The following is a 27112-nucleotide window of genomic DNA, read 5'->3' as shown; positions in this document are numbered from 1 at the left end:
ATTTATTCCATTAGATTCTTATTTTTTGTTGGGTTGTTTTGTGTTGAATGGTATGTGTATGTTTTATAACAGAATGAACACAAAGGAACTACAATATATCAAATATAATATCATTTTATTTAAAATAAAGCAACAATGTGGTAAATAATAGAATTAAGCCAAGGCTTGTAGAAACCTTTAAATCAGAGAGAAAACCTCCACATGTTTATAGAAAAGTCCAGAGTGGTCTAGATTTATCTAGAACGACTCAAATCTCGCGATGACTTCCCACGAGAAGTCCGTTAGACCACATTGCTGCTGCAGGCTGCCAGCACAGATCAGAGACACCGGTAATAGACAGCGGTGTGGATTATGTATAGAAGTAGCTTTACTTAAGAACAGTTCACCACAACTACCTCTCCTGGCTTTAACATATTTTCAGAGCTCAACGTTTGTTTTATTTAGTATAGGTCGAACTGTAGATAACGTTGTTATAGCCAGAGGACAATCGTATCACAGAAGATGTCAGTGGTGGGATTTGACTTGGGCTTTCAAAGCTGCTATGTAGCTGTAGCCCGAGCCGGAGGGATCGAGACTGTCGCTAATGAGTACAGCGACAGATGCACACCGTAAGTACCTTAAACACGTATATTATTTATTGGAATTCTTAGAGGACAGCTACAAAGGACAGAGGGTTGTTATTTTCTAAACGCTTGTATGTATCTCACCGGTCATAATACACGTGAATGCTGCTTTTACTGACTTGCTAGCCAAACGTGTATCCCCCTGGCTTTTAAATCTACCTATCCGTATTAGAAAGTCAGTATTGTCAATGATTCTAACGTTAAAGCAAACCATATAAAACAATCCTTACAGCGTGTCTTCCGACCACCAATGGAGCCTTAAGGAGCTAGCTAGTTAGCTATAAGCTTACAGTTTTTCTCTTTTACCGTTACTGTATTGTTTGAGAACAGACCCTGGTTGCCCGGTGAACAAGAGCGGGCGGTGTTAACCCCGTTCTAATTGCTGTTGTTCACGTCTTGGAGGCGAAAGCTCCGACCAACCGGTGTGTCCCGTGTGACAAACTGTGCGCCTCAGTTATGTTCTCAACGATGACGACAGCAGCCAGCCGCTTGTTGGAATATTCTAGCAAGTTTGAGTTAAATTAAAGTGTTTTATGATGTATACTTAAAGATATTGACTTATACCATTTATAATATGTACTTACAAAATAAATAAATTGTTTGAATTCAGCTCATTTGGTTGCTACAGCACACTGTGTACCCACTATGGCTTTGGTGTTGTTACAATATCCTAATGAAATTTTTTTTTCAAGGGGTCGTTTGTAAGGTGTTGACCTGTGTACAGGTGCTGTAAATTAGACTGTTTATATCTTCAACAATATTCGTTCTTATTAACTACAAGGTAAACTGTATCCTATTTTTTAAGTAAACGTGTTATCTCACCAGAAATAATGTTTTTCCATTGATTTAATTTGGTTTAGTTTTGCTGTTTTTTTATGGGGAATATAAAATCCATTATCCCTAGGGGGAACAAGGTTTATCTTATTTAAACTGATCTAATGATTGTACTCTTTTTGTGCACTCTGCACAGCTGTGGCATAAACATTACATTTGATAAGCATTAACCTAATGTAGTACAGTGCTTAATGCTTATGTCCCTGTGTTTTACCCTTCAAATCAGTACAAATGGTTTAAAGGGCCCATGTCATGCTTTTCCGGTTATTACCCGTCCCCTTGTGTGTTATGAAGGTTTTTATGCATGTAAACGGTCTGCAGAGTCAAAAACCCTCAAAGTACACCCTGTAGCGAGTAAAACTCAACACAGAAAATACCTGTCTATGCTGCCCCAAAACGCCTCGTTGGAGATTTCTCATTTTCCATTGTTTACTTCCTGGGTTCTGTGACGTGTGAATACCCAAATCAACAACAAATGACCGGATTGGCCCAAATGGACCAATCTGCGGAGCACCTCACACACCAGGATCCCTTGGCTAACTAACAGGGAGTCCCCATTGACTTGCATAGAGCTCCCTGAACGCTGGTAATAGACGAGTTGGGATCGCGGAGAAATGCTCTCCGCAGACCCATTCTCACAGCGTTCTAAACCTTTTTCTTACTCAATATCAAGCCACACTTATTGTTTTTACTTCGGCTGTGAGTGTTTGTGTGTGCTCAGGATGAGTTTCGCTTGTTCTCGCTGTATCGCCAACCCGGAAACCTGTCCGCTCCTCGCAGCAACAAGCCTCGCAACGTCCCGACCAATCAGAGCACGCTCGGCTCACAGGGAGGGGGGGGCAGGAGCTCCAACAAGCCGTTTAGGACAGAGAGTGAATACCTGGTTAATACACATACTATACAGAGATGCTGTATGAGAAACCAATGTGATTTTGGAAAATTGCACAATTTAAATCTATTCTAGTAGACCTCAACAATGGAAATATGATCAGTAGAAATGGCCATGACATGGGACCTTTAAAAAACACCACATCATAAAACTTGTTGACTTTCTTTTGACATCACAAACTACATTTGTGTGTTGACGATCACCATTGACATTGTGTTTGAAAGAGATTTTGATGACAAGCCTGTTGAGACCAAATCCCGCTTGGATACAAGTTGACTGGTCGCATCATGTCCGACTGTTTATACATAACCTTGTTAACTGTAAGAGCTGGATCTAAACAAACTTAAATGCAGACACAAGATTTCAGTTCCACATGAGCTACATTTGTTGGCAAATATCTTAAGAAAACGCATATTAAAATGTTACAATTATGCCAACCCAAACAAACTGATAGCATTGCTACTGCTGACATAAGAAACAGTTGGTCCAGTTTATTGTGGGGTGGCCTCAGTATAGGCATGAGACCATGTAATAACTGAACTAGCAAGTACCATCCTCTTGATTGAGGATGTTTCCCCAAATACCTGGAAAATACAACGCACGTACACTGCTTGCTCTTAATATCATGTGTGCCATAGCTTAAAGGTGGGGTATGTAATTTATTTCAGAAACACTTTTTGTTATATTCCATGGAATGCTCTTAACATCCCGATAGCAATGAATATATTATATGCTTTGACAATAAATACATTAAAAAAAATTCATCTGTGGAAGCCGCAGCGCTGTAAAAAGCACGACCAATCATTTTAGCCGGCCCGGCTAAAATAACTGGATGGCATACCTGCCTGTCAGCCTTCCATCTGTGCACAAACTTATCTCGTGCCCTCATTGGTCATGTGTGTGTTGGAGGAGGGGCTCTGTAAGGAAGTGGCAGATTTTTTCCGGTTGCGTATTTTCAAATTCTAGCGCACTCGAGCTGGTTTCTCCTAAATTACCTGCCCCACCTTTAACATTTCTGTTTTTTTTTCTTCCAGCTCATTTGTGTCATATGGACCACGTAACCGATCTATAGGAGCAGCTGCAAAGAGCCAGGTAAGATCAATTCATTTGTAATAACATAATTTGAGTTAATTGTAATTAAATCCCAAAAAGTGGAAACTTATATCTCATTTGTATTTATTATCTCTTCTTTAACCTCCTTTATCACATCCAGGTGGTGAGCAACTGTCAGAACACAGTGCAAGGCTTCAAGCAATTCCATGGCAGGGCGTTTTCAGACCCCTATGTCCAGGCAGCCAAGTCTAACCTGGTGTATGATCTGGCACAGTTGCCCTCTGGATCCACCGGCATAAAGGTAAGTAATAACTATATAGGAAACTTGCAATCAATTAACTGAATTCATAAATATAAACAAAATGTTCTTTTGGTGCCATCAGATGGATAGTGTAAGATTCAAAACCCTCTCAAAGGTCTTGAAAAGTACACATATGACAGTGCCTGGCTTGCACACTGCAAACTCACAGCCCAGCATGCTTTGGTGTCCCTGTGGAGATTATTAATGTGAGTCATCAGAAGAAATGACAAGAGAAGATTGCATCGACCTGTTGTTGCCCACAAAAACAGTCCTTGGATTAGGAGTTTTAAGATTCCATATTTCCATATTATATACACATTACATTACATTGCATTTAGCTGACGCTTTTATCCAAAGCGACTTACAATAAGTGCATTCGACCAAGAAGATACAAACTTGAAGAAAACAGAATCATATAAGTACATCAGGTTTCATAGAGCCAAAACATTTCAAGTGCTACTCAACTAGCTTTAGATAAGCCAGTCCTTTATTAGTATATAAGTGCTAATACACAAATATGGTTACGGTACAGTATTACAGTGCTTGTTTTATGAGCTTCAACTCTGTTTAAATCCTTCAATAAAACAGTCATATTTATAGCTATATAAATAAAGTTATTAATAAGAAATGTCAACAATATTAAGAGATGAATAGGGTAACATTCTGAGCCAATAAATAAATCACCATAAAACTTACCTAGTTGATTACTTACACCAGTGGTCGGCAACCCCTGGCACCGTAACCAGTGGCACACTTAGAATAAGTGCAAAATATTAAAATGTTATTTTCGGATCCTGAACGAGACCGCCGCCAGAGCGCGTCTCCCCGTTACCTGCAGAAGGAAGCCATGCACGCAACGCAGCCCCGCTCTCTTTAACTCCAGGCGACTTTCTGCCGCTTTCCTCCGTGGTGCAGTGCTGATCGTTTCACCACAGAGGAAAGCACTTCACAAATTGCAGTACCCATAAGGAGCTGTATAAATGCTGCAGTTTTTGCGTGGCTGTGTCTTTAGTTGAAAGCCCAGTGGCGATCTGCTCATCTCTCATCGAAATAATATGCTACAAAGGGGCGGACTGGCCATCTGTGTGTTCTGGAGAATCACAGAACGGACGATCGTCCTTATTATTATGCCGTTTAAACCAATTATTTAAATTTGTTTGTTAAATTCGGCATCCTGTAAGTTGCGCTGACAGGTCCACACACTGCTTCCCCGCAGCGAGGCTCCCCCCGCCCTCCTGTTGACAGTTCACGAGCGCCGAGCTCCTCACCCCTCCCGTTGATAATTCACGATCGTCGGCACGCTGATAATTGTTTTGTTTTTGTAATGGCACTTCATATCAAAAAGGTTGCCGACCCCTGACTTACACTAAGACAGTTGTTTTTTAAGGCAAATTCACTTTCCCGAAATAAAATATGTAAATTAGGCATTATCTTATTATAAATGTGCTAAATTGCATACATTTACAGAATAGAAATGTGAACATAAGATATAGCCAGGTTCAACAATTGTTATCTCATAGAGTCAATGGTTTTTACGGAGGACATTTTGGACACCTCTTAATCACTCCATATATCTGACGGCCTTCACAGAAACCAAATCCCTGCATTAAATATGAACAAAGTCCTCTTTAAAGAAACCTTTAGAATACAGATAGGAATGTAGTTTGGGGGGTATCTTAGTGCTACTGAAGTGGACATTTCTGACTTTTGAGAAAACAGCCTTTAAAGATTGTAAAATTCCTGCATTGTCTCAATTTAATAGTGTACTTGATTCTCCCTGACTGTAGGTGATGTACATGGAGGAGGAAAGAGTGTTTAGCATCGAGCAGGTCACCGGCATGCTGCTGACCAAACTGAAGGAGACTGCTGAAAGTGCAATGAAGAAACCAGTTGTGGACTGTGTCATCTCGGTAAGGATTCCTCGAGAAACCTGCAGTGCTTTCTCCACTTCAGCAGGGTGCCTGAAAATCTATAAAACTTTATTGTAGAATAGAGTATAGTGCATTATTTTTCTTCGTGCCTTGTCCAAACATATATTATCTAGTTGGCATCAACTGTCTGAGGAGGTGTTATGTTACTTGTTGGATCACTGCACATAGTGTATTTAAAGATATGACCTCGGACTGATGAGGTTTACTTTATTAACTTTACCTCATGCAATGACCTGTACTTAAAGTGGACCTATCATGCTATCTTTAAATGATATATTGTAGGGCCATACCTATATAAGGTATATTTATAAGTTTCTGTTTTCAAAATACCAAACGGATCATGCATTTTAGCCATGCCTCATTTCGCTCTATTTGCTGTTTGCTGTCTACGGGGCTGATTCTGTGAGCTGCAGCGGACCACGCCCCCCCTGCAGGAGAGGGGAGCCGTGCTCTGATTAAGTCAGAAGAGGGGGAGAAAAATAGATCTCCGTCCGTGTTTTATTATATTATTATAGGCCTATAGAGTCGTTATTCATTTGTTTTAAAGCTCAATAAATAACAAAGAAGACCTTTGACCGGCACTTTTCTAATTTTGTCCGGAAGATTTAAACTTTAACGGACATCTTGACCGGCGAAAGAAAACCTAACTGAAACTGCCGCACGGTCCCCTCGTTCCTTGGAAGAGGCGGAGAGGTGGGTGTTTGTCATCTGCTGGTGGACTAACCGGAGAGAATTACAGTGCTTGCCTCGACGGGGAGGGATTGCATTGAATTACAGCAGCGGGAGCAAACGCTTGCCTCGGGGAGGGAGAAAAAAAGCCACAGCGGAGAATAAACAGAAGGGTAACCATGGTAACCACGTGCGGGAAGTCTTCTTCGCTGCTTTTGTGGCAGACTACAGCGCCACTTACAGGCCTGGCATATGTACTACAACGTCTCCAGCGCTTTTGAGCGGCAATGGCCGGCCGTGGCCCAACCCCACATTCCCCTGATAGGTGGAGAGTTGGCCCATTAGCCGTAGCGCCACTTTACTGACGTCAGTAAAGTGTTCAAATCTGGATCAGTTTTGATCAGATCCGTTGCAGCCCCTTTTTTAGAGATTTGGGTATGGAGGAAAATAGAGAGGGTTGTGTTTTCTGACACTTGGTGAGTTCCCTGGAACACCGGGGACACATATTCATGTATAAAAGACGTACAAAAGTGCATTTCGCATGATAGGTCCCCTTTAAGTGTTATAGTTCATTGTATATCCACCCTTCCTTTTTGACATCTATTAATGGCATTTAGTTGCATTTTCAAGTAGTTTTTTTAATAAAAATGTCCAGTGAGAGTTGTCTCCTCGATGTATAAATGTTTGTGTGACATTTTGAGCTCCAAGCACTTCACCAGATGGCTTTTCTAAAAGCTTTATTTCCTCTCATGCACCCTGTTGGAAAATAACGAGATGGTTGTGTTTCTTACTGTGATCACTATATGAACTCACTAACAGCATCTGTTATGTAACGTTACGGACCTCACACAGAGAGGCTTTTACTCTCACTGGTTTCACTGGTCCACAGTATGCATCAGCCCTAGAGATGACTTGCATGTTATTATTACTGTTGCCAATAGCTAAAATTAGCCCTTTCTAGTTTCTTCAAAGAGAGCACAGAGAGAAACAAACAGGGCAACGTTATCCAGACATATTGTGATGCATCAAAGTGATCATTCACACAGAAGGAATAAAGGATATGTTTGGCATGTCATTAATGCCTTACATTTTCATTATTCATCGACATTCTTTTTTCTTCCCAGGTACCAAGCTATTTCACTGACCCAGAGAGAAGGTCTGTCATGGATGCAGCGCAGATTGCTGGCCTCAACTGTCTTCGACTAATGAATGACTCCACTGCAGGTACATTATCTCTATCCAGGACGAGTAGCATCTGAGCCAATTTAACTACTTATTGGGTTATTTGAGAAATAATAACATTGTGCCATGAAATTATATCTTCATTTCATTTCATTTCAAACCTTTATTTAACCAGATTGGTCCCATTGAGATCATAGATCTCTTTTTCAAGGGAGACCTGCAGCATATAGGTTCCACATGAAACATAAAACAATAAAGGACATCATACATTATATTTACATGTACCCATAGTATCAACGAGCATTTCATTTAGCCTAGCTTTAAAAACATGCAAAGGAATGAGATTGCTCAGTTTCAATTCTTGCTGAAGATTGTTCCAAGCAAGTGGAGCTGCGCACATAAAAGCTGTCTTACCTAAGACAGTCCTTGCTCTTGGCACATCTAACAATACTACATCATGCGATCTCAGACAATAGCTGCTTACAACTCTCTGTGTTATCAGAGAGCAGATATAATACGGGAGTTTACCCAACAAAGCTTTATAAATAAACGTGTACCAATGACTGAGCCTCCGTACAGTAAGTGATGGCAAACCTGCCTTGGCATACAGGGTACAGTGATGTGTAAGTGCTTTACAATTTGTGACAAATCTCAGTGCGCTGTGATAGGCGGCATCTAACTTGTTCAGGCAATGGGCAGGTGCATTCATATACAACAAATCACCATAGTCCAGCACAGGTAAAAAGGTCACAGTGACTAGCCTTTTCCTGGTCTCAAGTGAGAAACAGGACTTGTTTCTGAAAAAGAAACCTAGTCTAACCCTCAGCTTTTTAAGCAGGTTATTGACATGAAGTTTAAAAGTAAGACAATCATCAAGCCAGATACCTAGGTATTTATAACAGGCAACCACTTCTAGTACTTGTCCTTGCATAGTAACAATATCTAAAACAGGCTCTGGTGTCTTTTTAGCTTTTGAAAAAAGCATTACCTTGGTTTTATCAACATTTAAAAGAAGCTTAAGTTCAGAGAGCTGAGTCTGAATAATGTTAAAAACAGCCTGTAATTTAACAACCGCCTCCTTAATCGAGGGACCTGCACAATACATCACGGTATCATCCGCATAAAAATGTAAAGTAGCTTCATCCACATTTTCACCTAAACTGTTGATATATATGGAGAATAAAAGTGGACCAAAAACAGAACCTATCTACAGTAGGTTCCGTAGATATTGTAGCATATGTGACAAGTATAACAAATGTACATTTATAGTGACATTTTGTACTGAACTGCTGATCTTTAAACTAACTCAAAAGCATCATTGAGTGACATCCTTTGCAGTATTTTGTTGTGTTTATCTTTTGAGTTGAGCACAAACTAACATCAGAGTCTTCCTGTTTGTTGCAGTGACTCTTGCATACGGCATCTACAAGCAGGACCTGCCAGCTCCAGAGGAGAAGCCCAGGATAGTGCTGTTTGTGGATGTGGGCCACTCGGGTTACCAGGTGTCCGTTTGTGCATTCAACAAGGGAAAGCTGAAGGTGAGCAATGAATCATTTGTGTCCACACAGAGAGAATGTTTTTAAAACAGGTTACGATGTTACAGATCTATGTTCTTGGCTGGTTTGGCCAAAGGTTGGGTAATTTCTTTTAATCACATGTTCATATTATTTTTCTGAAGTAAAAAGAAAGATGAAACCTGTTATTTTAAAACATTTCATTAGCAGAAAAGAACATTTAAATAGGAATACCTTACAACTGAAGTAGCGCGCAACCTGAAAAGTGATAGAATTCACTAGAAACACAATTAAACGTCACTGCTATTTATTGAATTGATGAAACATTTCAGATATCTTTCAAGTACCAAACTTTTTAACCCTTAATACTTTTTTATAGCGAATAAGGTACGGTTTGTTTATTCCAACATACTGTATGTATTGAATGAGTACAAATATTAAGCACCATTTTTTAGTTATCATCACCTGACCCATCCTAGACATACAGCTATACACTGGAATTAAATACTCATCTAGTAGTTAGATTACCTGCCATACCTTTAAATATTTAACCCATATCTTCCACCTGGCAGATCCTGGCCACAGCGTTTGATCCAGAGCTTGGCGGGAAAAACTTTGACAACATCTTGGTCAACCACTTTTGCGAGGAGTTTGGGAAAAAGTACAAGCTGGACGTAAAGACCAAGCCCCGGGCGCTGGTCCGACTCTACCAGGAGTGTGAGAAGCTCAAGAGGCTGATGAGTGCCAACTCCTCCGACCTTCCTCTCAACATCGAGTGCTTCATGAACGACATCGACGTTTCCGGGAAACTTAACAGGTGAGGTGCATATTTATTTTAGAAACTAAGACAAGTAAAACTGTAATACTATAGGTATGACAAAAATCATAAATGAGGCTTTAAGAAAATGGTAATCTTTATGTTGTGTGTGATACTGATGATGTCAATCCAGGCCAGAAAAAGCAACCTGGCAGCTCCATTTATTTTGTATAGTTTTCTTTTCCATGGACTAGTGTCAGAATATTAAATAAGGCTGCCATGACCACGAATAAAAAAATGCATGGCTATAATTAGAAATGACTTTTAGAGGTACTCCGTGTATTTCGGTCTATTAATAATCTATGACCATGTGTCCCCAGAGGTCAATTTGAGGAGATGTGTGCAGGGCTGCTGGCCAAAGTAGAGGGTCCCCTGCGCAGCGTCATGGAACAAACCAGTAAGTACATCTGACTTGAATGTCAGCTGGACTACCCCCGTCATCACGTGCACACCCACATTGAGTAAAGAGCCTTTCCTTCTGTACACTGGCATCATGCTGGCCTCCCTTTATTCATTTCCTTTTATATATGCATGTTGATACTGGGCAGTTGTAGCACACATAATTAACAAACATATAGTGGAAATGTTTTTGAAAAATGTTCTTTCACCAAATGATTTAACTTAAAGGAAAAATCCTGATGTAATTTTTAAGAAGACTCAAAGTGTTGTTAAACAGAGGAATCACCACTATGTAAAGCACTGACTCAATAACTCTGACTCTGACTCAATAAAATGTTGATCTCTCTGCTTCCTGTCATCCAGAGCTGAAAAAGGAAGATATCTATGCAGTGGAGATTGTAGGCGGTGCCTCCAGAATGCCAGCCATCAAGGAGCGAATCGGCAAATTCTTCGGGAAGGAGCTGAGCACCACCCTGAATGCAGATGAAGCCGTGGCCAGAGGCTGTGCTCTGCAGGTACGGCTCACCTGTCCAGACCCTGCATTTAGTGTTGTTTACTCACGCAGCAGACTAACTCACTGACAGCTGTGATGGTGGAATATGACAAACATGGATTTTTTAAAGGTCTCCTATTATGCTATTTTTAGGCATATATTATGGGTCTTAGATATATAAAAAACATGTCTATGATGTGTTTTGCTCAAAATACCAAACACATCATGCATTTTAGACATCCCTCATATCCCTCTATTTCAGGCCTGTTAGAGAATTGCTGATCTGGGTCCTTAGCTTGAAAAAAAAAAAAAGAAGAGGAGGGGAAGCTAATGCCTAATGCTCAGAATTACTCGGCAGATACAGTTAAATTCTGCCGGGATTAAATACCATATCATGTTCCAAACCACATCAAGGTTATTTCTGAAACAGTATGGAGCTCAAATGCTTTTTCTCTTGCGGGTTTACCACAAGGTGAATTCCTTTTTTTATTTCCTGCTTTTTTACACATACTCTCTCCAGTACAGGTTAGCTCTGAGTGTTAGCGATGCTTGCTAATGTAAACAGAGACCATATTGCGTCCAAAACAGTCGGGCATTGTTTCTGATAGCAACTTTCTGATAGTGCCGTGGGTCCGCATTTCCTATATCGCATCATATCGGACACAAATCTGGATCAGCTCCGTTGTACCCCCGTTTTTAGAGATTTGGGTACGGAGGAAAAGAGAGAGGGGTTTTGTTTTTCACACATATTCATGTATAAAAGACATCAAAAAGTGCATTTTGCATGATAGGTCCCCTTTAATGCAGGATTTATGATTGAACATATTTGAATGTGTTTTTTTATATATTATTAGGTTTCAAAATACCAAACATTTGCTGGTAACAGCTTTACAATCATTAATCATGCTTTCCTTTCTAAGTGGTAGTAGAATATTCAGGCTGGACATTGATTTTTTTTGCTGACTGTCAGAGTAATTGAGCCACTTCAAGGAGAGAAGTTTGTGCTTTAGTAATTTTGTTTTAATGTTTTCCCCCTTTTCTCCTCAGTGTGCAATCTTGTCACCAGCATTCAAAGTGAGAGAGTTCTCCATTACTGATGTGGTGCCTTACTCCATCTCTCTAAAATGGAATTCGGCCGCAGAAGAGGGACTGAGGTACGAGCTTCGGCACACCCGAGAACATCAAATACTTTTTTTGAATATTGTTTCATTTTAAGAGAATAGGAGAGTTCATAACACATACTGATTGGACATCATGCTTTATAAGATGTCTTTATTGTTGCAATGTTTAAACTTTCAGGAGTTAGTTTTTTTTAAATGTTTAGATTCCTTTAAATGTTAAGAATGTCATTACCATATCAGTTACATGTCGTACTGTTTGTTATTTTATATTATGTCTGTAAGACCATAGTTGATGACACACTGATAGTTTGACAGCTGAAGCAACCCAAACTCTGAAAATTATAATAAGAAGAGAGTTTTGAAAAGCTTCCCAAACCTGCAGTTAGGACAAGGCTGGAAGTCTGCATGGGATTGGGACACCTGCCTGCAGGATATATTGCCACACCCACACCAACTGTAGTTCATTTCCACCACACACACCCACCATCTGCAATCTATGCTAGTTGCAATCAAATTTAACCAGATATTTGAAAATGTCTCAGCTGTATCAAGCCATGTCAAATATTTGCTCAAATTGTGTTTACTCTTGAATAATTGACTTCATCCTGCTGTGTGCTTACAGTGATTGTGAGGTTTTCCCAAAGAACCACGCAGCTCCCTTCTCCAAAGTTTTGACTTTCTTCCGGAAAGAGCCCTTTACTCTTGAAGGTTACTACAATAACAAAAAGGAGCTGCCCTGCCCCAACAGCGCTATAGGTACTGCAACATCAAGCTATATTTGATTAAAAAAGCTATTATAACTGAAAAGTCGTTTCTGGAGATATTTTGTATGTTAATGATATAGTTTGAAATGCAAGCTTAAATCCTAAGTGTCCAAGTTATAGTTAACTTTCTTTTAAGAGATTGTTCATTTTCAAATGTGATATGTGCAAGCATCTAGCTTTGAGTGGTTGCAACTACTTTGCAATTCAAATTATGCTTACAATTAAGAAATGTTACTTCCAAGATGTTTGATAGCTTCCTAAAGATTTCTATAACATGTTAACTATGCCATTTGAATAATTTAATTTCCGTTTGAACACTTTCCTCTGCACTACAGGCCAGTTCCTGGTCAAGAATGTGGTTCCTCAGGCGTCCGGGGAGAGTGCAAAGGTCAAGGTGAAGGTTCGGGTCAACATTCACGGCATGTTCAGTGTGTCGAGCGCCTCGCTGGTAGAGATCATTAAAGTACCTGAAGGGGAAGAGTCGACGGAGAATGACCAGACAGTGAATGAAGAGGAGGTGTGTACTTTGACAGCAACGCACACACACCTTTGTGTTTCACCTCAGACAACCTGTTCACACAGTCAGTCTGGCCACACCTCGATGTTGTATAAGCCAGAAATGCCGTCACTATGGAATTTTGATATCTTGCCTTAACAAGTTCCAGATCTCTTCAAGGGCTTAAAGTTGTCTTTTGCTAAGGCCTCCTTTGGAATAATTTTTATTTTGGGTTGTTTTCCACCTCTTTAGAGCAAACTTTACCCTTTAATGTTCCTCTGATTGAATGTCACTTCAACTAGGGTGACACACAATAGTAGATGGCCAATCTGTAAGGAAGAAAATGACATAACGTCATGAACACATTACACTACCTCTGCATTACCTATAAGAGGCTCAGGACACATAAGTGAGAAGGAAAGTTGTTTGCTGACTTGTGATACTCACATTCAATCTGTCTGAAGCCCGAGTTTGGATAAGACTAGCAGCATAATGCCATGTTTTATAAAAATATAATTAATGTACTATGTCTTCCATTTTGTTACCGTTTGTCAGAACAAAATGCAGATGGACCATGAGGATCAGAAACTCCCGGCTGGAGACAGCGAAGATAAAAAAACAGAAGCTGAAGAGATGGAGGTAAACTTGTGCTGACCTGTAAGGCAATCACCATAGAGTTCGGGCTCTTTTGATTCTCTGCTCTTTATTTCATTTCCCTCTTTCCTTCTCTTCATCCTTGCTTTTGTTTCTAAAATCCTCCCTTCGTTCTTTTTCCCTATTACCGTATTTAGCACTTCATTAAGAAAGGAGTAAATAAACAAAGAAGTAAAAAAGTATATAGGGGAGAAGAATATAGTTCAAATGAAATACTAAAACACTAAAACATTAAAACTGTACTAACAATCCTCAAAAGTCTATCGTTTGGCAAATCCAACACAAATAATAAATAAACAACAATAAACAAATAATAAATAACAGTAATCCTGCACACATTTAAAGGACTTTATCATCTCTCGTTGGGGCACACAAGCACAAAGAAAATGATTTGATAGGATTAGTTTAAACCTTAAGGTGGAGCTTGATAGATTCCAGCAAGGGGTCACTCACCAGAGGAAAATGACTGAAAGTCCCTCAAGGCTTCACATGTTTTATAAAATAATATTTTTGACTATAATAAGACCATTTAGACTGATAATCGTTTAACCTTTTATGTTTTCTCAGATTCACCATCATTGTACTAACCTCAAGCATATGTTAAATATATAACATTATGTAGGTTATAGTTGAATATATTCATTGTAATTCATCTCTCCTTTATCAGACAACAGAGGACGACAAGCAGGGGAAGAACCAGCCCCCTCAGGCGAAGAAGCCCAAAGTCAAAACGAAGACAGTGGAGCTGCCCATAGAGAACAAGTTGCACTGGCAGCTGCCCAATGACGTTCTGAATCTGTGTGTGGAGAATGAGGTAATGCTCTAAAAATCACCAGGAATGTCCAGCATGCATTTAGCCATGTGGACGTGAGACCCCCAGATCCTATCTTCATTTGCTTTTTATTTCAAACAAATGGGAATGATTGTCAGTCACTTTATAATTTATGTTTATAATATAACAGCTATGCTTATCTGATGACGTAATCATGACAACATTCTATTAAACTAATTGAAGTTTTCCTTTTACAGAGTTTGTTAATGTTTTCTAAATAGGTGGATTTTTTTTCCCCACAAAAGTGATTATTGTTATTCCCACTTCACAAGCTTACATTTAGAGAGCCCGACCTGATTTTAAACTGAACCAAAGTGTTGACTGTAGTGATAAAAGGTATAATATGTAATATCAGTAAGCGGGCAAAGTAGCATGTTATTGTTTGATTGTGTCTTCTTCTGCCGACTACATCGAGAAAACCATTATTGTGACTCTTCCAGGGTAAGATGATCATGCAGGATAAGCTGGAGAAGGAGAGGAATGACGCTAAGAACTACGTAGAAGAGTATGTGTATGAAATGAGGGATAAACTGCACGGCATCCTGGAGAAGTTTGTGAACGAAGCTGTGAGTAAATCACACTTGATGCAAAATAGCACCAACATTTATATTTTCTAAAATTCAAATGTACTGCATGCATTTCATGTTTTGTTCTTTCAATTGTGCGAATTGGGAATTGAATCTAATTTCTTTATTTACTTGTAGGATCGTGACACATTTTCATTAAAACTGGAGGATACAGAGACCTGGCTGTATGAAGACGGAGAGGACCAACAGAAACAAGTTTACATCGACAAACTGGGTGACCTGAAGGTAACCATGCATGCAGTGTGTAACTGCACACATGTTTATACGTGAACTGTTAACATTACCATTCAATAATGAACTGATATTTGGAGAAGATGGTTCACTGTAAGGTTTTGGTACTTGTGCACCTATTTCAAAACTGGATATAAATGCTAATTTGCATTTTTTTGTAATAGAAAGCTGACATTTATATTTCAACATTCCTCTACAATGTCACTTTTTTATTTTTTTGTCCCGCTGGCTGATTTGCTAACTTAACCTGATGTTCTTTTCCACAGCAAATGGGCCAGCCAATTTGTGAGAGATACATGGAAGCTAACGAGAGACCAAAAGCATTTGAGGAGCTTGGCAGACAGATACAGGTGTACATGAAGATCGTTGAAGCTTACAAGGCAAAGGTAAGTTTGTCTGCTCACCAAATGAATGCTTAGTTAGATTAGATTAACCTTTATTTATTACATCACATGGTTGTATGTTAGACTACTGATGAACTATCACCAAACAGATGTAATCATTTATCTGTGCTTTTCCTCACAGGATGAGCTGTACGACCATCTGGATGAGCTGGAGGTGACTCGGGTGGACAAGCAGGGGAAGGACGCCATGGTCTGGATGAGCAGCAAGATGAACCAGCAGAATAATCAGGACCTCACTCTGGACCCAGTCGTCAAGATCGGGGAGATCCATGCCAAGATTAAGGTACTAAAAGAGTGCATTCAAAGGCATGTACAGATATATGACCATAGAAATACTGGAGGTTGTTACCACAGCTTCATCAAATCCACTCCCGTTAGATTTAATTATTTATTGAGTTTTGTAGTGACTGGAAAAAATTGGGAAAATCATCAGTTGTCATATTGGTTGTACACTATATCGTTATTTGTTTTAAAACCTGATTTGAGTAAATCATGGTCTCTGTAAAAAAAAAAACTATATTTCTACCTGTCCTCTAACACAGGGGTTCCCAACCTTTATTGTGCCAAGGACCGGTAGATACATTAAAAAAAAATCGCGGACCGGTTGTCAATTTTAACTGATTTTAATATTTACTCACCACCAGCAGGTAGCAACAGAGGCTAATTGTATGTAACAGCCTGAACAAATACTAGAACAATATGCATCCAAAACATATTAACAAAGTTTAAAAAAGAACCGGTGTTGTTTTTTGGTTTTTCGGAAAACCAAAAAACCGACGTTATTCAGTTTTTAAACCAAAACGGGAAAACAGATAAATCAACGTTTTGGTTTTGTTTGTATGATTTACGGATAATCCAGTGAATGCTGGGAAAATGTCGTTCATTCCGGTGCACTCCCGACAGCATTTAGCATCGAGATTAAGATTAAACTAATTTATTTTGGGAACAGCCGCATATATGCCGGTGTCGGACAGACACAAACACACCGAACACACAGAGCTGAGCTGAGCAGAGCACATACACACACACATCATGCGCCTTGGTGACTGACTGGACATCTCCTTCATAAAACTAATAAAAGGGGGAGTAATCGGGCAGTTCGATGTGTGTAGATGTGTGTGTGGTTAACACGTAGCAGCCTGCAGTCACTCTTAAACTGTTCTGATTAAGTTAAACACAGCGAAGGCGGTGCGTAAAAAGGCACAGCTCTTTACCGAGTATAGGCCTACGTCCCGCTGCCTCCTGATGCTGCAGCCATTTCATGAAGGAGGGTTTCCTTCTATAAAACAGCTGCGGGCAGCAGATCGTGAGAGTCCCGGACATTAATTCATAGATCAAGGCATACTGGTTTACTCTCCTGTTTTGCCAATCCAGTGCTTAAACAAATAGCTCTACACCCCTGGCCGACATGTCCTTAAAATGAAGTCCGAGTTTGAAATATATCTCAAATAATGTATGCACCACCATTTCCCCACATAAACATAACAGTCTGCAATCAAACGGTTGTCTCCTGTGCGCTCCTCTTCCTACTTGGCGCACCGGTAACATGCTCGTGCGCACAAGAGGCTGAGACCTTAGGCTGAGCCACCGAATCCCTCGGAACATCATAAAAGCCATTTTCAACGGTTTTCTGGTGAAAGATTAACTAGCTACTGGATGAAATAATATGACTGGTGGCATAGGTGCGAAAATTAAACACTTTTTGAAAAAAATATTATGATAAAATATTTTTATATATTTATAATTCTGCAAATATTACGATAAACTCACAGCTATTTCGCGGCCCGGCAGTAACACCTCCGCGGCCCGGTACCGGTCCGCGGACCGGGGGTTGGGAACCCCTGCTCTAACAAATACTTTCTTCTTCCCTGTTCAGGAGCTTTATTCAACCTGCAACCCCGTGCTGTCCAAACCCAAGCCCAAGGTGGAGCCTCCCAAAGAGGAGAAGACAGAGAACGGGCCGGTCAATGGGCAGGAGGGAACAGAGGAGCCATGCAACTCAGACAAAGCCAAACCTGCAGGCACGGAGCAGGGAACACCAGAGAAAAAGCAACCTGAAATGGACATTGAATAACTTGTTTTACCTGAGTTTCACCTCCTCTCCTGCTACATGCCCCTGATTTTGTCCTTCATCTGAGATTGTTATCGATGACACAGAAAACACAGAGAGCCGCATCCCTTATCAATACTATTCATCAGTCAGCCACCTCGGCATGTCATTTCTCTTTCTGTTTTTTGATGAATACAAAAATATTGCATAATATTAATATTGAAAGGACTACTTTATGACCTAAAAGTTGTGAGCGTATGGTGGAAACTGCTATCTCTGTGTTGCTTTGATGGCCATTAAGTTAACGATTGTTTGTTCAGCATCTCCTGAGCACTTTTAAGCTAAGAATGTGAGATTTAAAGAATTGTAATACAAGTGGCTAAGCAAAAGAAAACTAGTAATACACGCAGGATTCATGAAAATGTATAATATTGCAGTATGTCTAAATATGGTATAGGAACAGTGGCACATGTAAACAAATATGGATTGTTCCAAGTTGTACATGACAAATAGGCAAATGTGTTCTCTACAAATAACTGTAGCTGCTGGATTATGATTTATTTAGTTAAAAAATAAGAAAGGAGATTGTGTTGAGTATACTTGTATTGTATGTTGAAACTAGGTACTTAAAGTAACTGTCATGCAGTAATTCATTGTTTGGCTTTTCTCATTCAAAAGCAATGGTCTGTTTGTTGTTCTCTGGTAGCCTTGTACTGTCTTTTTTTCTACTCAACAGTGTGAATGCTGGTCTAACAAATCACTTTCAGGGTGCTGCTGTTATTGCCACATCACCAAAAAAAGCAAAAATAAAACTTGACAAAAAAGCGTGTGCTGTAAGAAATGGCTTATTCACAAGCAATAGTGTCAGTTATTCCCATTACCCTAGTTTGTAAAGTGTACCAGGAGGAAATGTAATTGTAATGTTGACAGACAATGATCAGGCTGAACCATTTGTTGATTAATTGATCCCTAGATACACATACACTTGGACACATTTAATTCATAATTAATTTAGGGTATGTTTCAATTAAAATTGAAAACCCAACATTTTGGACTGACAACAAATAAAATAAATATATCTCCCTCTGTTAAAGGGGGATGTGAGTATCATTATTTATTATTATTATTATTACTATTATAGTTATTATAACCCCAGTCTTCAGGTCCTACGCTTTTCAAGAACAAGCATGGTTGAAATATAGTGTAAACATAAATTATATTCCCTACAATGTCAAGTTTCGTAAAATAAGTAAGCACAGTAAATATGTGTGTGAATAAGTATGAAAACATAGTTTGAATGAAATACAAATGTGCTGCACTAACCCTGTAGGCGGCGCTGTGACACACTGCCTCCATACTGTCATGGTCCAGTCAGAGCTGTAGCAGGAGTCACTGGTATTTGGTCGGACAAGGTAAGAAACGCGTTATTAACCACATACTGACTGTGTTACCGCATGTAATATATGTATTGTAGTTTTACCCAGAAGTTGCCATTGCTTGATGCTGTCGTAGAGGAAATATTAAAGCAGGGCCGAGCTCAGACTGTGGGTATAGTCACTCTGTTTACATCAGCTAACACTGCTAGCTTGCTAATTGCTTGTCCCTACTGCTAAATAAGTTTGGTTCCTAGTTCACCAACCAGGCAGAAGTTTGACCCCTGTAAACACCCCCACTCGTTATTTATGCAAGTATTATATTATCATTTAATGGCGACCACGTTTAGTATGGATAACGGTTACTTTTGTTGGCTAGCTTAAGTGCTTACACCAAGTGATAACTTTTGTCATAGTCTGCCAACTCAGCTGTGTACTGGCTTTAAGTTTTCCAGTCAGCCCCTGTCAAAAACGCTATTTTGTGTCATTTAGACGAGTATTAAGTTATCAATAAGTGCCAACGACTTTTTGAATGGCTTAAGTTTACTTTCGCTTGCTAGCGTGCTAACTCTGGAGCACAGTAAAGCTTGACGTTAGCAAAGGAAAGCTTACGTAACAACAAAGGCTGCAACCTTTGCACACAGCTACATAGCATATCTATCTATAGAGCTACGAGTAAACAGTAGTTAACTAACATTACATTCACTAATCAATACACGACTTTATACATATATTTTGTTAGGGTATAAATGCTAATTTTGTAATGACAGTAGTAACTGGTGTTTAACAGTGTATAGTTTACTCAGAATCTAGTTTGTTGCCAGGTCTGTTTACACGTATAGGAATTATCGGAACAGGATTACATAGGAATAATTAGCTTTGGTGTATGGTGGTTCAAACATAAAAACAACATAATTAAATAAGTTGTAAGAGAAAGTAAAACATGTTTTTGTATATTGAAAACTTTTAACATTTAAAAAAAACTAAAGACAAGTATTTAAACCAAATATAAATATACAAAATAATCCCAAAAAAACGTAGTACAATGAATTAGACAATATACGACAAACTGCAGTATGTTATATTTTAAAGTGGAGAGGTAGGGATATATATATAGAAATGTGCAAAATATATTCAGAGAGAAGAACATTGCTCACAGTATTAAAATAGAGCAATATGTTGTTCACATGATATGCATTACTGTAATGCATAATGTTTGTGGGGTGGGTTGGTGTCAGTAGGGGTCCCGTGCCTTGTTATTGAGGCTAGTGGTGGAAGGGAAGAAGCTGTTCATGTGGTGAGAGGTTTTCTTCCTGATGGGCCGCAGCCTCCTACCAGACAAACAATTTGTGTCCGGGATGGGATGGTATTTGTGTCAGCTCGCTGGGGGTTTGATGTCTTGTTGTTTGGCTATTGCTATATTCTTTTGTTGCTTTTTTATATATTAATAAATAATGTCCCACATGTTTTTTATTGCAGGAATGTAAATGTCTGAGGACAAGGAAGCACAGGAGGATGAGCTGCTTGCTTTAGCAAGTATCTACGATGAGGAGGAGTTCCACCAGGCGGAGTCTGCACAGGGGGGGGAAATCCAACTCTGTCTAGAGCTCCCTCCTGATTTCAAAGTTATTTTCAAAGGTACAGCTGTTAGTGAGTCAAGTAGCCAAGATAGATAGATTATTTTCTTATTATAGGAACATGTATTTATTTGTCTCAATGTAACCCAATCTCTTGTGTTGCAGGAGAGAAGCAAACCGAACATAATGTCTGCTTCTTACCTCCTTTGGTGCTCAACTTTGAGCTTCCTGCATTCTATCCATCCACGTCCTCGCCGGTCTTCACCCTCAGCTCTAAATGGATGACCAGAGCACAGGTAACACTCATGGTGGCTTACATAATTCTTCACTGCACAAAAGATGACCCACACTTGCATCGAAGGATTTGTAAATGATTATTATTGAGAATAAACTAAGATGAAGGAAGTTTTTTTCTTTTTTTGTTATAACTCCAAAAAGTGTTCTTACCATACATTGATGTTTCTTCTCCTTTTCCATTTTACCTCCTTAGATGAGCGCTCTGTGCAGACGCCTGGATGAGCTGTGGGAGGAGAACGAAGGCTGTGTGATTCTTTTCACATGGATCCAGTTCCTCAAAGAAGAGGCTCTGGACTTCCTGGGCATCCAGTCTCCTCTTGAATTCATCAAGGGAGGAAGTAAGGCATGTAGTGAGCGCAGAAAGAATGACCAAGCAGCTACAGGTACAGATACATTTCGTTACATTAATTTGCTTGTGTGTGATACATCTGCATTAGCTAAATATAAGTAGATCAAATATATGTTCTTCTGCTATTCTGTAGATAAGCTGTTTACAGTTCCTGCCAAATGTATTTATTGTTGTTATTTTAAGTAAATTGTATTTATTATTATTATTATTATTATTATTTGTACTTATTAGGTAATCTGTAATTACCCTTTGGTTCTTTCAAAACAATGCAACTTTCTAAAAACTTGTTGGTCTTTTGTATCATTTTTGTTCAGCTCTGACGCAAGGTGGCAGTCTTTCTGAAAACGCTGAAGAGAAGAAAAGAGAAGTGAAGAAGGAAAAGTGTGAAGCACAGTTGTCCCTGTCTTCTCACCTGGACCCGCGGGCCGTTCTGTCGATGGACCCGCGTGCCGACCTCCTACCTCAGCTCCTGGACTTTGACGAGGAGCAGCGCCAGAGGGTGTTTGACAGCAAGGTGTTCGGCTGTGGAATCTGCTTTGTAGAGAAGATGGGCTCACACTGCATCTGCTTTAAAGAGTGCCAACATGTCTACTGCAAGTCCTGCATGACCGAATACTTCCAGATCCAAATACGGGACGGCAACGTTCAGTGCCTTAACTGCCCTGAGCCCAAATGTACCTCCATAGCAACACCGTCGCAGGTAAGAGACAGTAAAGTAGAAACATATTTGTATGTGGCTGTCTTTGTTTATAGTTCAAAGGTTAGTTTACCGTTGAATACATTTTTTTCAGAGGAATACATTAAGCCTACATCTTTTGTAATAAACCATTTCACCTGTGACAACACTTTTGTAACATAAAACTGTGCACTATATAATTTAAAATAGGTAATATAGTATTTGCTACTGTCATACTGCAGCTACTTTATTACTTTCTTCTTGTTTCACATTTTATTTTTGCTATTTTTTTATAAATATACTTTTTTTTCTAGAAATGTGTCATTATTATATTTAAATGTTTTAATATGTGTTCTCACTTTTTCTAAATACTGTTCACTTTACTAAATACTGTTTTGATACTGCTTTATTTTGTCTCTATCATGCCTGTCTCTTTGCTGATATAATGTAAATTTCCCCTCTAATGGACAAATAAAGGAATTCTGATCTGATTGTGGTCTCTCAGGTGAAGCAGCTGGTGGATGAAGAGCTGTTTGCCCGGTATGACCGCTTACTGCTGCAGTCCAGCCTGGACCTCATGGCCGACGTGGTGTACTGTCCCCGTCAGTCCTGCGGCACGGCGGTCATGGTGGAGCCAGACTCAACCATGGCCATTTGCTCAGCCTGCCAGTATGCCTTTTGTACACTGTGCAAGATGGGCTATCATGGTCTCTCCCACTGTAAACTCCCTGCAGGTGAGGTCACTAAAAACAGGTTTGCTTCACAACAAAAGTTTATAAAGGACTTAAGCAACAGGTTGGCTTGTCTACAAGATTACTACTTGACTGTAGAAACAGTTTCCTTGAACTTTGAATATAATTCAACTATAATACAAATTATAAAAAGCAATTGTCTTGTTTTTCATAATCGTTGGAAGACAACATCTTAGTTGAAGACAAATTGTAATTAAGCCCCCATGTATTTTAAATACAATTAATACTGTGGGCTTGGAAAACTACTACTAAGTAACTACTAACAATTGACTCAGAACTAACACTGCAGATTTGGTGTTTAGTTTTTAAAGCTAAGCACACAATAAAAATCCATACATATACAGTGGGTCGATACATTGTGAATAACATTTGGTTTTCAGGTTCCATAATGGTTATGACTTTTTAAAGAAGAATCAATGAGTACCACATTTTCTCAATCCCAACTCTGAGTTCCTGTCCCTGTTGTCTGCCTTGATCCACAGATGAATTGCGTAACCTCAGAGATGAATACCTGTCAGCCACACCTGCGGGGCAGAAGTTCATGGAGCAGCGCTTTGGGAAGAGGGTGATCCAGAAAGCAGTGGAAGAGTCCTTTAGCAGAGACTGGCTCAATGAGAACTGCAAAGGCTGCCCTCGCTGTGGAACCAACATACAGGTAGCTCCTCCTCCTGCTGTTCAGTGCACTTAAAACAGGCTTTGACTTTATCACCAGGGGTCAGTGTTCACTGCTTTTAATATGAAACATTTTCTTTACTTAACATTATACACCGACTGCAGGAATGTGTTCAAAGAATGTTTTCAAAATGATATCTGCTGCCAGCGCTTGATGCATAGCTCTGGTACAAATGGTTTTAGTAAATAAGCTAGCTTTTGTTTAAAAAGATCTAACTGATTTTCTTTTGTCAGAGCATTTGATATTTAAATACCATAGGGATTAATCACAAATATACAATAAAAAGTGCTTCTCAAATGTGTATTCCCTACCTTTGCTTTACTTAAAAAAATATGTCTATCCAGACCACACTGTCCCTTAAAATCCCCATGTTCAGACTCAGATTGTTTCACTTACTGTTGTTTACTGCTGTTTGTTCATCCCTCTGCTGCTAATGCCTTGTCTTTGTGTCTTTCTAGAAAGATGATGGCTGTAATAAGATGACCTGTACCTCATGTAGACAATACTTCTGTTGGCTGTGTCTGGGCATCCTCAGCAAAGTAAACCCTTACAGCCACTTTAACAACCCAAATTCACCCTGTTACAACCAGTGAGTAATCTTCTTTCTACTATTGTTTTGTACACAGCACCAGAGAAGTAGTCACGGATACACTGTACACAGACACATTGGTTGACGTGTTGTTTGTTTACCTGTTGCAGACTCTTCCAAGGTGTGGACCTTGACGAAGAAGATGCCTTCTGGAGTGATGAAGAGGACTGACACCTGGGCAGTACCTCGCTGCTGAATGCTCCATCTGAATGCACTTTATCTCACATCACTTCATCTCACATCACTTCACCTGTGACACGTACCATGCCTGCAAAAGCACAGGAGTGTCACTTCAACCATATACATGTACCATGGTTTATGTTTGGAATATAATAACGCATCTTGAGTAGAAAACAAGTTGTTTATATTTACTTTATATATGACAGATGACATGTATATAAAGTATTTGTTCAGAGAGGATTAGAAATAAAAACGGTTATAATTATACACATTCTTAAATATTCATGAACATCAAGACTATAGTATATATTTTAGATATGACAATGTCATAGGACCTAACTGTTATTTCAAGCTCAAAGATCATCCGTGTCTCTCCGCTTGGGTTTTTTCATGAGCTTTGACATCTCACAGGCTTGCAATGATCAACAGGTGATACTGCAACCACTGACTAAGTTTGGTAAATCCAACGTGGCTGCCTCTATTTGCCCAATAACTGCGTGTTCTAGGGAAATGGAGGACTGCATTTGCCCCTTTTTGTCATAATAAGTATCCTGCTTGTTATATTAAATATCTAACTTCTTTCTGGCTTTATGTCAAGTGTCACAACTATGCCACCAACTAACAACTTTTCAACAACTCTCTAGGTGGATAATTGCATGATCTTCATAGTCACGAACATAGGGAAAGCAATGGAGGCACACTTGGAAATACGTCGCCCAGATATTACCATCTAGACATTTTTGTATCTATTGCCAAAATGTGATATTTGTTCTCCTCTCTGAAAATAATGTTCTAATTTGTTTTCCTTGAGATGAGTTATTTTACTAAAGCACACCTTTGCACGTCATGTGATACAAATCAGGCAGGTTGAAAGGTTGAATTGTATGGGAGTGGTTGAGGGTAAGAAGTTGAAGTCAAATGTATTTTTTGAAATAATGAAGGACACTGCAGATTATATCTATGGCAGTCAAACCTCTGGGGGGGTTACCGTGATCACAGTGTGTGTCGAGTTATTCAGGGACTGAGCTGTGAGAAAAGAAATCCTCACTTGGTAAACAGCCAAAACATTCAGCAATGATATTTGATTTATTTACACCCTCCTTTGTACAACTGTTCTTTAATGTTGCCAAAGTTTAGTGTCAAAGAGAGGCCATATAATAATGATACTGTCTAGATATACAAAAACACGTTGTATAATGTTAATTTATTTTCTTTTGTTTACATTTGACCTGAAGGTTGACTATCTCATGGAATAAGTTCTGCTTGAATTTGAGATCTGCATGAAATCTGTTCTTGCTACAATTGAATGATTTGCTCTTCACTTCTTCCAAAAGACTACTTTCAGAGTTTATGCCGGTGGGACTGATAAAAAGACAATCTTTTGATGAGTCTATGCACATGGATTCATCTCCCCTTAAGTGCAGATCAAATGTCACTGAATGTCTAATTTAGTAAACATTTGAATACAGTACCTGCAGAATCTTGTTAAAATTCATATGCATAATGTTCATTAAAATAAAAGTAAAAAATTCACATTTTATTAATTGTATTCATTTGATCTGACTCTGAAAAATGCTCCTTTTTGCTGCCATAATTGTTCTGCCCTCACTTAACACACTGACGTTTTTTCAGTGAGATCATTTGGGAAACTGAGACCTCACAACACTTGTGTTTCAATCAGGAGAGACGGTTTTGATGTAAGAATACATATTTATTGCAAAGATACACAAATGAATGTAATGGTGATTTTGGCGATTAGGCCCCGTTGTGCAGGAAGTATCATTCGGGAGGGTAGAACCGATCTGATGAAACCCCCCTGGGGTCTAGACACTGGTGGTGGTGAATGGATAGTTGGGTCGGTCTGAAGAGGAATGGTTTAGCTTGACCCTGGATTCAAAGGGACGGGAGGTCTTCCGAAAAGGGGTGGAGGAGGGTTGCGTGAAGTCACCTGAAATGACAGCTGTCAGAGGGGGGAGAGCAGACTTAAAAGGTTTGGCAGAGCGCTATGATAGGCTCTTGGGAATAGAGCGAAGTGATTGGTTAAGCTGGAGAGTGACGCCCCCGATCACTTATTGAGAGGAGAGAGAGTAGTTACATGGGAATAGTGAATAGACGGTCTTCCTGGTTGAATTTACGCTGAGCTTCATTAGTCAAAGGTACTGAAAACATGCGTCACATAGAAACTGGTTCCCAAAAGTAAAAAGTTGCAGTCAAATTAGTTCAATTGTGTTTCATGTCAGGAAGAAACGAGGTATCGGCAGTGAAAGATTGCATGAGAAGTACAACACAGTAAATCATATATTTATATACAAGTCTATATAGGCATCATTTAGTCTATATCTAAATTGTAGAGATCTGTGAACCTGGAACAGAAAATGAATGTGTTTAACAATTTGTTTTAACCTGGCAAAGCTTGTTTTCCTTCTGTTTCCTAGATGAAAATAAAGAAAAGGAATAACAAAGTAACTGGATTTTCACCTGTGTAAGTCTTAACAGAGGAGACATAAACAATTTAGATTAAACAACAAAACAATTATCACCTGCAATTCAGGGCTTCAATACCTGCAGTCTTATACACAAGTGATAGATAGCAACACTGTCAGTGTCAGTATTTTCTTGGTCACAGATCTGAATAAGGTTTTCTCAAACTCGATTTGTCTAGAAATGTCCCAACCCAAGATTATTTTTTTCCTGTTTTCTAAAATAAATTGCTCTCTGTAGTGCTTTATGTACACCTTTACAACACCTTATTATTATCTGAAACATGAACCACATTTACCCTGTACTCCAGAGGTTATACTG

General features: G+C 39.3%; 2 protein-coding genes across 2 annotated transcripts; both read left to right on the top strand.

Annotated features, from left to right (window-relative positions):
* Nucleotides 1-306: 306 nt before the first annotated feature.
* On the top strand, nt 307-18669 carry hspa4a (heat shock protein 4a). The gene is made up of 19 exons (XM_034140247.1): nt 307-608; nt 3381-3438; nt 3560-3700; nt 5488-5610; nt 7425-7524; nt 8887-9020; nt 9569-9813; nt 10134-10210; nt 10576-10727; nt 11753-11859; nt 12449-12582; nt 12926-13107; nt 13642-13725; nt 14408-14554; nt 15013-15138; nt 15277-15384; nt 15657-15776; nt 15916-16077; nt 17671-18669. The coding sequence occupies exons 1-19, from the start codon at nt 502-504 to the stop codon at nt 17866-17868; spliced, it is 2505 nt and encodes an 834-aa protein (XP_033996138.1). The 5' UTR covers nt 307-501; the 3' UTR covers nt 17869-18669.
* A 433-nt stretch (nt 18670-19102) lies between these two features.
* On the top strand, nt 19103-25850 carry rnf14 (ring finger protein 14). The gene is made up of 9 exons (XM_034139928.1): nt 19103-19256; nt 20697-20855; nt 20960-21090; nt 21285-21474; nt 21755-22140; nt 22622-22850; nt 23351-23523; nt 24000-24130; nt 24241-25850. Exons 2-9 carry the CDS (start codon nt 20705-20707, stop codon nt 24299-24301), a joined length of 1452 nt encoding a protein of 483 aa, XP_033995819.1. The 5' UTR covers nt 19103-19256; nt 20697-20704; the 3' UTR covers nt 24302-25850.
* The last annotated feature ends 1262 nt before the right edge of the window (nt 25851-27112 follow it).

The sequence above is a fragment of the Trematomus bernacchii genome, unplaced genomic scaffold, assembly GCF_902827165.1.
Source record: "Trematomus bernacchii unplaced genomic scaffold, fTreBer1.1, whole genome shotgun sequence".
Taxonomy (NCBI): domain Eukaryota; kingdom Metazoa; phylum Chordata; class Actinopteri; order Perciformes; family Nototheniidae; genus Trematomus; species Trematomus bernacchii.
The sequence above is the reverse complement of the archived record's forward strand: the minus strand, read 5'-3'. Positions and strand labels throughout refer to the sequence as shown.

What these genes read in the sequence shown, in the direction of transcription:
- rnf14 (XM_034139928.1), top strand. Translation starts at nt 20,705, where the DNA reads ATGTCTGAGGACAAGGAAGCACAGGAGGATGAGCTGCTTGCTTTAGCA. An exon ending in TTTCAAAGTTATTTTCAAAG is followed by an intron (nt 20,856 to 20,959) that starts GTACAGCTGTTA and finishes CTTGTGTTGCAG; the next exon opens with GAGAGAAGCAAACCGAACAT. An exon ending in CCACTGTAAACTCCCTGCAG is followed by an intron (nt 22,851 to 23,350) that starts GTGAGGTCACTA and finishes CTTGATCCACAG; the next exon opens with ATGAATTGCGTAACCTCAGA.
- hspa4a (XM_034140247.1), top strand. Translation starts at nt 502, where the DNA reads ATGTCAGTGGTGGGATTTGACTTGGGCTTTCAAAGCTGCTATGTAGCT. An exon ending in TACAGCGACAGATGCACACC is followed by an intron (nt 609 to 3,380) that starts GTAAGTACCTTA and finishes TTTTTCTTCCAG; the next exon opens with CTCATTTGTGTCATATGGAC. An exon ending in GCCGCAGAAGAGGGACTGAG is followed by an intron (nt 11,860 to 12,448) that starts GTACGAGCTTCG and finishes GTGTGCTTACAG; the next exon opens with TGATTGTGAGGTTTTCCCAA.